The sequence below is a fragment of the Carica papaya genome, chromosome 5 (assembly GCF_054855325.1).
Source record: "Carica papaya isolate Zhongbai chromosome 5, ASM5485532v1, whole genome shotgun sequence".
NCBI lineage: Eukaryota > Viridiplantae > Streptophyta > Magnoliopsida > Brassicales > Caricaceae > Carica > Carica papaya.
Window position 1 is genome coordinate 42,285,391 of NC_142313.1, and position 12,394 is coordinate 42,297,784.

At 34.5% G+C, this 12,394-nt stretch overlaps 1 protein-coding gene across 2 annotated transcripts in view; it reads left to right on the forward strand.

The window, feature by feature from the left end:
* Nucleotides 1-1,657: 1,657 nt before the first annotated feature.
* LOC110816868 (ARM repeat superfamily protein) overlaps nucleotides 1,658-12,394 on the forward strand; it is a 43,245-nt gene continuing 32,508 nt past the window's right edge. Inside the window, exons 1-3 of one of the 2 annotated variants that reach the window (XM_088221126.1) lie at nucleotides 1,658-2,046; nucleotides 4,781-4,979; nucleotides 5,288-5,596. In XM_088221126.1, the coding sequence (XP_088077252.1) occupies nucleotides 1,820-2,046; nucleotides 4,781-4,979; nucleotides 5,288-5,596 (735 nt within the window). In that variant the 5' untranslated portion in view covers nucleotides 1,658-1,819. The remainder of the gene's footprint in view (nucleotides 2,047-4,780; nucleotides 4,980-5,287; nucleotides 5,597-12,394) is intronic. The other variant, XM_088221127.1, reaches the window with a different exon arrangement.

Below are 12,394 nucleotides of genomic sequence, written 5' to 3' on the forward strand. Positions count from 1 at the left end.
ATGTAACAAATGCAGATCTAAACTAGGAAATTAAGTGAAGACGACGACGTTTTGTCGGGTGAGAAATTAGAATCCTAATTCACCAAACAATTGAATTTTCAAAGCAAAGAGAGATTAATTTTTCTTGTATGAATACTCCATGAAATTGAAAACAGATAATATCCCTTTCAAAAACTACTTAATTCTTTAATACCACAAGGAAGGAAAATTGTTATTTTATTTTATATTATAGTTTCATATGTTTGTATTATATATACATATATATATATATTTAATTATTCTTAATATGTTTATATTTATATTAATGTAATAATATGATCAGTCGTTATTCGAGTTGAATAATTCGTAAACTCGACACAATTTTAAAAAATAAAAAAGATTCAATTTAGTACCAAGTTCGGAACAAATTTGAGTTCAATTTTCATATGAGTTGGTTGAGTTTGAGTTTGGTAAAACTGCTCTCGAACCCGTCTTGATACCATCCCTGTATGAAAATCATTAATTATAACTTTGTATGAATATTAAAAAATTTCAACAAAAAGATATGTATGTTTTTCAATGCTTAATAAAGTTAAACTCGTTGTAGATGAATTTACAACTATTGATAAACTTAAATCTAATATGAACTTAACGACTATTATATTTCAGTAATATCAGTTTAAAGTATTGTTAATTTATTATTAATTTCAACCCGACAATTTCATAAATATTATTTAAAATAGACATACTAATGTTCCTATCAAGTTCGATAATGGTAAATTTTCATATTTAAAAATTAAATGGATTTCTATCAAATATACAACACAAAAATTACACTAGTACTAATGCTAAAATTTTTTTTAACTTTCTTAAAACTATATTCAAGAGCAACAAAATCCAATAACTAATCTTATATACGCTCGTAGTTTTACACAACAACCATCTATTAGATCTTCTCATATTTCTCAGTGCTCTCACGTCGATGAATTTGCAACTACTGATAAATCTCTATCAGTAATCTCAGCTTAAAGTATTACTCATTTATCATTAATTTCAATCTGACAATCTCATAGGTATTATTTAAAATAGATCTATTAATGTTTATATCGAGTTCGATAATGGTAAATTTTCATATTTAAAAATTAACTATAATACTTATTTTGCCAATGTAGTTTCCAATCAACACCGGTACTAATACTAACGAAATTTTTTTTAACTTTCTTAAAACTATATTCAAGAGCAACAGAATCCAATAACTTTAGATACGCTCGTAGTTTTACACAACAATCATCTACTAGATTTTCACATGTTTCTTAGTGCTATCACGTCGAAGTATCTTATCATGTTATTTTATATTTTTCTAATCTCAATCTTATATCAAAATACAAGAATAATCACATTGCTTATAATTTATATAATACTCTAATTTTTATTTTGATATTAAATAAATTTTGAAAATAAAATATTATATTATTATATTATTATTATTATTGTTAATTTTGTTATTGTTAATCATATAATAATAAAATTATATGGCCCATTTTTAAACCCAAACCCATTTCTTTTTACTACCCTAGCAAAAAGCCCAAATCAGTTGAAAAGCAAGTTCAAATCTGATCCAAACACGACCCGGATCCGGCCCGGAACAAATAAATAAAAACCCCAAAAATTAAAACGCAGCACATTAAGAAAACTCCAATCCCAACCCAGAAAATCGTAGGAGAAGAGGGGAAAACCTTCTGAAACTGCAAGAAGCTTTTCCCAGACTACGAACCAGAGAGTGTGGAAGAATTCATCGCGAACAATCAATGTTATTTCTTTATCTAGTGTGTTGAATTCAATGGAGTCTCATGTCCTTACCGGTGGGTCGAGCAAAAGTCATGAATCGACCGAAGAAGAAGAAGAAGAAGAAGGATTGGCAAAGAACAACTTATTTTCAATGCTAAAACCCTACTGCATGGAGCTTATAGATCTTACGCAAAACACTAGAAAGGATTCCGATGCTATACCCGCCTTACTCCAACTCATCCGCACTACTCCTTCTGCTCTTCTCCAGCCCTTCTTCGAGTAAGTTCAAGTGTGCATACACTCATTTGTTTATTTTGATTGAAATATTTTTGAGAGTTAAATATCAGTCAAGAGAAGAGCTTTGCCCTTTATTTGCATTAGATTGTTGGCACTAGCACGGGAGTATTAGTATTTCCTGTATGAATATTGTAGCTTCGGGGAATATATATTTATCTGCATATGTATGCGTGTCAGTTCATGTGTGTTTTATATGTATGTACGTGTATATGTTTCGTGCGTGTTCGAATACAGATTGATGTTTCTTTCTTAGCTTGTATTTGCTTTAATTCTGTTATTTCCGTCACATTACATGAAGAGTTGTGGATTAAGTACACGAAACTAACAATGGATAAATTAAGGCTGAGGGTTTGGTTACAGTGAATGACTGTCATCTTTGCCAGAAGGCTGAGGAATCTTGTAACCATCTCCTACTATGGTGTCCCACTGCGTATTACCTATGGAGCACGGTTTTAGTGTTGTTGGGGGTCAACTGGGTTATGGCGATTTCGGTTTGTGAGGAAGTATGGGCATGAGAAGGTTTATGTGTAAAACGAAGAATAGCTAACTTAATTTCATTGACCATCTTTTGGGTTCTTTGGAAAGAAAGAAATGATAGAGATTTTGAGGGGAAAGAATGTGGATTAAATAGATTAAGAGATAGGTGGATACATTATTTTGGAACTATTCTGATAGGTCATGACATTATTAGTAATGAGAAATTTGGGAATGTCATTAACACACTAACACTTTTGTAAATTTTTGTACATGAGTGGTACTCCCGTTTTGGTACCCTATTAATATACATTCTATACTTTTTATCTCAAACGAAACTAAGGAAGACTTGGCAGCAAGTTATTGTAAAAGAGTGATTAGCTGCTGATTATAAAGGTGTTTGAATGAAAATGTCAGTGGATAGGGATTGCATAGAGTGACTGATGCGAGATTTGGGAAAAAACTATACCTTAGCTCCGTTTTGGTGAATAATATGCGGTAAATGGGAATGATGATAGTGTGCAATTTACCATTTGCTTAAGTCCATCAAATGCTACTGAAATTTAGGTTTTATGTTTTTCAATTTTCAAATTGAAAATAGACTTGTTATTGGTGACAGAATCAATACCCCATCAATCATCTACCACTCTCTAAAGGAAATTCTTCTGGCCCAAGTACCTCCAAACCCATTTTCCCTGAAGCGACATGTTCATTTTTATTAAAAATCTCACCCCCAAATCCTTCCCCCCTTGAAAGGTAACTTCACCTCGTTCTACTTCACTAAGTGTACTTCCTTCTACCTTCATCATTGCCCCATAGGAATTGGCTCTGAATTGATTCTAACCTCTTTGCAACCTTGACTGGGATAGTTAAGACAAACAAGTAATAAATTGGAAGATTTCAAAGAGTACTCTTGGCAAGAGTGAGCCTGCCCTCTTTAGATAAAATATTTCTTTTTCATCCAACCAGTCGTTCCTCAAATCTCTCAGACCTCTAATAGTTGATATAAGGAACAATTGGGTAAATTTTCCTCTTGCAGAATGAATTTGAGGAGCTTTTTATGAAATAGGAAATTAGTTGGAGAAAGAAGTCTAGAGTTCAATGGGTCAAGGAGGTTGATGGCGATACATGTCTTTTCCATAGGTTTGCTATTATGAAATGGAGGTTGATGAATATCCAGACATATTGAACAAACTAATAGCAACGAATATGCCAAATGTTGCAAAAGAACAAATTCCCTCCTCCACAGGTTCTAATAAAAAAGAAACAAGCAAAAGTTCTTCTTTCTATAATCACTTTTTTCCCCCTTCTGCATGTGAGGTAGCTGAGGGTCTGGTCTAGTCCTTTTGATACTTCTGGTTTATGCTAGGTCGCTGCCCCTTGATTGTTCCTTCTCTAGTTTCCTTGAGGGAGTTGAATAGAAGAGGGAGGTTAGCATGTTTTAGCAATGAGCTACCTTCACTGGATTGTATGTGTTGGCATTGGAGAATAACACTAGATTTTCCAAGATCATTATCATCCTTTTTCTTTCTTATAGAGAGGAATGGTTTTCTTTGCTAATTTATGGGCCAAGGCTCATGATTTTCTTAAATATATCTCTTTGGCTATTTTCGGCAGGCGTAATTGTTTTGATTTTTTTTCTAAACTTTTTATTTGTTTTAGGAGATTCTTTTTTGGATCAAAAAGTAAGATATATATTAATAGGAAGAAAGAGATACAGGAAAAGGAGAATTAGGCATCTGCCAACAGGAACAGAAAAGGAGAAAGGCAAGCTAGTGATGGGAGAGAATAGCTCGTCAATCTCTACATACAACTAATAAAGGAACATCCTTAAAGTGCTTCAGGAGGATTTCTTGTCGTCTCTTGTTATTCCTTTTTCCTTCCGTTTCTAATAATGGTTCTTTTCTCATCCTTAAAAAAGAAGAATAATTTGTTGTAAATAGGGACTTGAGGACACACTTGACTTGAGGATATAGAATGCAGAATAAAGGATCTTGGCCTGTTAGAAGTAACCGATTGTGAGGAATACTCATGTAACTTCTGGAATTGCTGCAAGTTGCAAAATTTTCTATTCTCATCCTGGAAGAAGTGGATATATCTTGCTCATTTCTGTCTCTATGCATGTGGTCTGATTTTTTGATGAAAAAGGATTCTCATACTGACAATCTACAACTCTTGCAGCATTTTATGACCAATGTTCTTAGATAGAGATATTGGTTTAACATGTTGCATTATGTTTCAGCTATACCTTGTTTCCTTTGCTGCTTCTTTTGGATGCTGCAGTTCGTTGCAGAGGTCAGCTGAAGGATGATTCAGATGAGAGATTTCATTTGCATGATGTCCCAAAAACACCTTATAAAGTGAGTGATAAAGTGGCAGAAGGAGTGATCCAGTGTCTAGAGGAACTTCTTAAGAAATGCCATCTAGGATCAGTGGATCAGGTAACTTCCTTGGAAACAAAGCATAACTTGTACTTGGACTGGCACCCATATGTTTGTGTTTTATATTATCTAATTTTAACTCCTTTAATTAAATATAGATTAATAGGAGCATGGGTCTTGTTTCTCTAATTTGATAGGAATGTAAAACACTCTTCTCGGAGTTTGTTAAACATCGATCAAGATATTTATGAAAAACTTTTCGCGTATATAATCATATTGTGGATTCTTAATGCTGGATTGCTTTGTTTGCAACATCCAAGTAAAATAACAAGGTTTTGAAGGTGAGTTGTGATTGTTTATTGTTGCAGATTGTTATGATTCTCAAGAAGCTAACTGATGCAGCATTGTTAACTCCATCTGAGGCTGCAGAAGAGTTCCGTGAGGGAGTAATAAAGTGTTTCAGGGCCTTGATTTTGAGCTTACTTCCATGCGGTAGTCTGTCTTGTTCATGTAAACGTTCTTTTTGCTTGCCTGCACTGTCAGATGGTCGAAGTTTCCAAACAACAATTACTAGTCCATCAAAATATGATGCAGAACCTGGAGAATGCTTGCTTGCATTTTTACGGTCACAAACTGCTTCAGTTGCTGTTGGACATTTGCTTTCGCTTCTGCTTAAAGTATTTCACCTCATTTATTTTTTTTATTACCTATGCGTATGTTATACATTGATTCTCAACACCATTAATCAACAACTTCCAAACCATTAGTTCTATAGAACTCAAGCTTATGTTGTTTGTAGTTAGGGAGTTGAGCATTCACATAGTGAGACAAACTAGGCTGAAATATATCTGATATTATTGGTAATGCCTTAAGTATAGATATCACTGGTCTAAATAATTTTGTGAACCCAAATTATTTGGTGCCAAAAAATTAAGTTGTTTGTAGTGAGTCACTTGAGCCACAGAAAAGCAATAATTCTCATCAATGGCCCTTTTTTGGGTTTTGGGAAGCAACTTTGAAAGAATTCTTACCAAGACAACTTGAGGAAGAGAGCTAAGAAGTCTCCAGTTTTCTTCTCCTATGGTGCTAAGACGTTAAAAGGTTGTAGGATTTAGTTCTTCTTTTTGAAATAAAAGTGAAATATTATTATACACATAGATACCAAGGGGTTACCACCCATATACAAAATAGTTACATATCAATCAAGTGGTCAATGACTAAATCAATATTTTCCCAATCTTTAATGTTATGACCTAACAAAATAGGGGTAAAAGTATGAAACCATCTATTTTTAATGTTTACAAAGTTAGTCTCTATTTTCCAAAATGTTTAGCATTTGTTTCCTTCCAAACTACCCAAAAAAATAGTAAGTTGAATAAGGAATAAATGTCATTTCTTTTTACAAAAACTCACCCATGCCCACAGCTCTTCACTTACACTACCTGCTATGACCCAATTCAGCCACATAATCCCAAACACTGTAGACCAGATGTGTACGTCACTGGGCACCCAAGTAACAAGTGTTAACATGATTCCTTATCAGCTTTACATAAGTAGCACCTATTAACCAAAGTGTTACCTCTCCTCCTTAACATGTCAAGAGTCAATACATTCTTTTGAGACTTCTCAAGCAGAGAAAACAATTCTAGGGGGAGCTTTGGACTTCTAAATCTGCTTAAAAGGTGCTGTCATACTATCTCTACCATCTCTCTTGGATAAAAATTTATAGAAAGATTTCACCGATAAGCCCCTCTCTTCTCATCCAATTTCCACACACTTTGTCTTCAGCCAAGTTAATGTTGGCCAAACAGAGAAGTAAATTGCAGTAATCTTCCACTTCCCAATCCTGTAAATTTCTATTAACTCGAACACTCCAAGCCCTACCCCCGTCAACCGCCCCATATGCCTTCTCCATCATAAAATCCTTACCGCTGGCAATAGCACAAATTCTAGGAAAACAGTCTTTTAACTTGAAATCTCCCACCCATTCATCCTGCCTGAACCGGATCTCCCCGCCATTACCCACCTGCCAGCCCATAAAATTCAAGAAAACGTTGCTGTCACCCCTTATTTTCTTCCACAAATTCATACCATGCGGTCTATACCTACCTGTCCTTCCCCCATCCCTTTCCCAATCACCCCATCTCACCTTCACCACCCTCTTCCACAACTTCTCCTCGTCAATAAGAAGCCTCCACAGCCACTTCCCCTAGAGTGCAGAGTTCATCTCCGTAATAGATCTTTAACTGAGACCCCCATCCCTAATAGGTTTTTTCACATCTTCTCATTTCACCAAATGATATTTTCTATACCACTCCCCATCATCCCAAAGGAACCTACATTGAATATTTTCAAATTTAGCCGCAATGCTTACCGGAATAGTCAAAATAGAAATGTAATATATAGGTAAATTCGGTAGTGTACTCTTGATCAAAGTGAGTCTAGTTGTAAGATTTAGTGTAAAGCCTTCTAAACTAAACTTTAGCGATTACTAGGTCGATTAAGCGAGATAATTGGGCTTGGTTGGGTATTAAAGCTTGTAAATAGAGAAAAAAGTTTTTAGTGCCATACTTTTTTTTGGGTCATATAGAAAGAAAGAAACAAGTGTATATTTTAGGACACTTGCTCTCCTTCTGATAGAATGAAGTCTGTTGGCTCCAATCAGTCTTTGTTTGATTGGTCATTCCGTGCTTGATGATTTGCATTTGGGAATCTTGTTGACACTTTGGTTTCTGATGTAATTATATTGCTTTTAAGTTGCACTCACTTGGTGAACAAATGTAAATTAGTCTTCAAATGGTGATTTTACTCATCACGTGAAAATGCTATTTATGATGTTATGACATGTAGAACCCTAATCTAATTTATCTTAGGTTTTAGAGTTCTAATGATACAAAAACAGTTCTATGTTAGAGATATATACAAATTATAATACAATTTAAATATAAGATATCTATTCCTTTGCCCTTTAAGACCTTTGCAACCTGTGTGGGGTAACACGTAGAGATTAGACCTTAGGTGATTGATCCTTGTAGAAGAAGTCTTAGTGAAAATGTCAATTTATTGATCTTGATTGGCAATATATCATACTACTAAAGGTCTTGCTTGTACTTTTTTTTGAACAAAATAAATATCCAATTCAAGATGCTTAGGACGAGCATGATTGACTGGATTGGAAGCCATATAAGTGGTGTTAGCATTATCACAATATAAAAATAGGAGGTTTAGTTGACGCAAAATAAAGTTCTCTAAGCATGTTATGTAACCAAGATATGTCAAAAATTGCCATTGCAACAACACAATGTTTGGCTTCAATACTCGAACGAGAAACTATAGTTTGCTTCTTGGAACACCAAGAGCTCAAATTGGTACCATGAGAAATGCAATATCCCGTGTCAGACCACTAACACCCAGTGTCGGGACATCCTGCCTAGTCTGCATTCAAGTGTCCTAAATGCATAATGGAGTTAAAGTAAAGTTGAAGGCTATAATGTAGAGTACATTGTATGTAACGTAATATACGTTTTACAGCTTGAAAATGGTCCTCACAAGGTTCACACATGTGTTGGCAAGCTTGATTGACATCAAAGGAAATATCGAGGCTAGTCAGAGTAAGATATTGTAAAGCTCCAACAATATTATGATATGAAGTAACATCTGAAAGTAAGGAACTCGACCTTTTTACCAATTTGACCATGAGAGTGGACAGGAGTAGCTAATGGCTCACAATCCTTTATACCATGTTGAAGTAATAAATCCCTAGTATACTTGCTCTGGTCAAGAAAAAGTCCCTCCATATTAAGTGAAACTTGAACACTCAAAAAGTACTGTAGTGTGCCCATATCAGCCATGAAGCCCTTTTTCAAGTTGAAAAGAAGAGGTCATAACCAGTTGAAGTAAGAAAACTATCCCTGATTTTAAGCTTAAGATTGTGTGACTTAAGTACAACATTAGATGATAGTGGAGAATGGGAGGATAGGAAGTAGTAGGTCTAGAAGCAATGGAGGGCACAACATCGGAGTAGCAAGTGAAATCTGAGTCGCAGGTTCTATTTATTTTTTTCCAAAAGTAGGTAATAAGAGGTTAGAGGTTATAAATCATACCTTGCGATGTTTGACTTGGAGTTAATGATTGGAGATGACGACTAGCCTCAGAAATAAAGGAAGTCCTTGGAATTGGGAGGTGAATCAAGGAGAGGAGTTGATGATGAGAGTGAGACAAGAACTTAATCCTTAGCATTGTAAAGGTCTTGCTCCTAGAAATATATGTCAAGAAATAATAACTTTTTGTGTCTCAACATGAAAGCAATGATAATCTGCAATGATAATCTTTGTGATTATCTGAATATCCAATGAGAGCACATTTAATGGAGCGATGACTCAATTTATCATTAGCTTGAGGAGATAGATTTAGATAACATATACAACTAAATATCCTATAAATGATTATTTGGAGGCTGCTTGCTATAAAGAAGTTCAAATGGAGTCAAATTCTAAATAGAAAAGGTAGGTGACCTGTTAATAAGATTTACAGTAGTAAGCATCTTTTGCTTTGGTGCCCTATCACTCACAAGCTGTGGACTATGGTATTTAGTCTATTTGACATTAGCTGGGTAATGGCCGGATTTGTTCAAGAAGAATTATTTGCTTGGGATCTAGTGTGTTGGAAAAACAAGAAATTGAGACTCATTCCACTCACAATTTTTTGGGTTATCTAGAAAGGGAGAAACAATAGAGCCTTTGAAGGAAAGGAAGAAATATTTGGCAACATTGTGAGCAAATGGCTACACTTTTTTGGTTCCACTGTATTGGAACATAACATTAACCATTTTGAAGATTTTGGGTCTGTTGTAAATATTCTTATTGACTTGTAATCTTTTTATACATGGGCGGCGTCCCCTTGATGGCTCATATCAATATATTTTCTACACTTTTTTTTCAGAAAAAAAAATAAAAATAAGATGTACAGTAGTCTTGAGAGCTTCTACCCAAAAAAATGGGAGGCATGGAGGCTTGAAAAAGTAATGTATGAACCATATTGATAATGGTTCTGTACATATGTTCAGCCATGCCATTTTGTTGTGAAGTATAAGGACAGGACGATCCGATGTGCATATCATTGTTTGGAGCAAAGGTCTCAAATTTATCGTTGATAAATTTACCACCACTATCACATTGAAATTGCTTAATTTTTCACCCAAATTGAGTGAATATGTAATTATAGACGCGAGCAAAAATACTATAGACCTGAGATTTTCTTTGCATTGGGGAATTACCCATATGAAGCACGAATATTCATCAAGGAATAAAACATAATATCGACAACCAGAAAATGAAAGAGTACAAAAGGTGCAAACGTCTGAATATATTATTGCGAATAATTCGTTGACATGAACAGAGGGCTCGAGCTTTTGCCTTTCAAACAACACTCACGATTAAAAGAATTAAAATTCAAAACTAATGAAGGATTTACTAGACCACTTTTAAGTTTAGATAGGATAGAAAATTACAATGTCCCAAACAACAATGCCAAAGCTTAAGATTTGATGGAGCAACATCATAGGATGGATAAACGGAAGAGAAACCAAAGCTGATGATGGAAAAGAATATAAATCACCTTGGCAATTGCACTTGGGAATAGGTGTCGTCTTGAGGTCTTTAACGAAAAAACAAAAAAGATCATATTTTATTGAACAAGAGTTATTTGTAATGAAATGTTCTTCTGAGATGCGATAAACAGTAAGATTCTCAGTATAACAAGATCATGGTTCAGATGATTTTTTTGACTAGGACAATTTAGAACAGAAGAACTGATATGAAAGACATTATGGATGGACCCATCTCCAAACATGTCTTTAGAGGTCTTTGTGGGAGAGGAAAAGTTGAGAATAGCTGGTGTGGCTATTATATGAGACGTTGCTTAGGGTTCTTAGAGTTGAAGAGTAGCAAATGGTCGTTGCATTGGATTAGGTCGGATCAAGGGTTGCATGGATATTTGTCTCATTAGTGAAGGACATTCATGGCTCCACAAACAGTATGATTATACTCAAAACAAAATTGGCATTGAATACTTGTAGAAAAGTGATTGGAATGCTGTGTTTGAGGAGTTAGACCAAAAATTTTATTTAAAAAGTGTTGATAAGAATTTGGAGACCAATGGATAGGTCGACTTCGACCTCTTACCACATGATCAATCACATCCCATGTAATTAGAAGTAAATTATCCACGACTAGTTTTGAAACGACCCCGGAAATCCAAAAGAAAATATATAATAACTCAAGTGCGGAAGTGAAATAAAAGGTTAATCTTTACATTCCTTATACAATAACTTAAAAGTACTGAACAACATTATTTGAAAGAAACACGAGAAATGAGGAAACAAATAGAAAATAGAAAATATCTAGCATCTACTCGCAGTTTTCTTGCGAATCGGGCTCTGAAATCTGGTTCTCTTGATATGAAATGGTTAAATAAAGGATGAACTACACTAACCCAGTAAGGATATAACACTATATCACCGACATAAAAGTAAAAGTTGGTATAAAATCGAAAACCACTAATGGAGCATTAAATTTAGTAAATTCATTTATCAATCATAAAATCATTTATCGTTCACTTACCATAGTGGAATTTATGAAAACAACCTATAAAAACAATAATATCATACAGATCATAACTTCATGAGCAATCAGCAACATAGAACATATTATAAATTCATATCCATTAACAATAAACTAAACCATAACTGTTTCTCTTTTCATCAGTCTACTAGTATTTATGGGGGTTCATAGGGATGTCCCCGTTACACATGAATCTTTTCCTTTAACAATCTCAATTGCAGGGCCGTCCCTATACCCCGTCCGGTATGAGCACCAAATTATTCAGTTTTCATACCTCGTTCGGTATAAGACAATGTTCATGGTAGGGTTCCCTATGTACCCGGTCCGTCCACCATCTCCCAAGATATTTAGTAAGGTTGTTGTTCCATCTGTTTATTTAATCATACAACTTTTTTATTTTCCTTTAGTCTCAATTTCCAAATCAAATATAATCACATAACCAAATAAACATGCATCAGGTAATGCAATTATATCTCAAATTCCAAATCAAACAGTAGTTACGTAAGGCAGCAATTCATGCATTCAAGGTATAAAATAAATTAATAAGACACTATCATGCTTTTAGACTGTAAAATACATCAACAGAGATTAACAGAGAACAATTTCCGGTTCGGGCTCCATTAGCAATCAGTAATTAATTATGCATGTTTACTAAAATCGCACAAAATACCACATCATTATTTATTTAGATTTCAATTCTATAATAGAGAATAGGGTGAGGGATCCTTACTCGATTTAACGCCGAAGAGCTAAGCAGTTTACTGTGCATACGGGCGGTCCCTGGATTCCCTAAATTTTTTCTCTAGAACTGAAACACGCTTATACTACCTACAAATGTTCCTAATAAACCCAAAA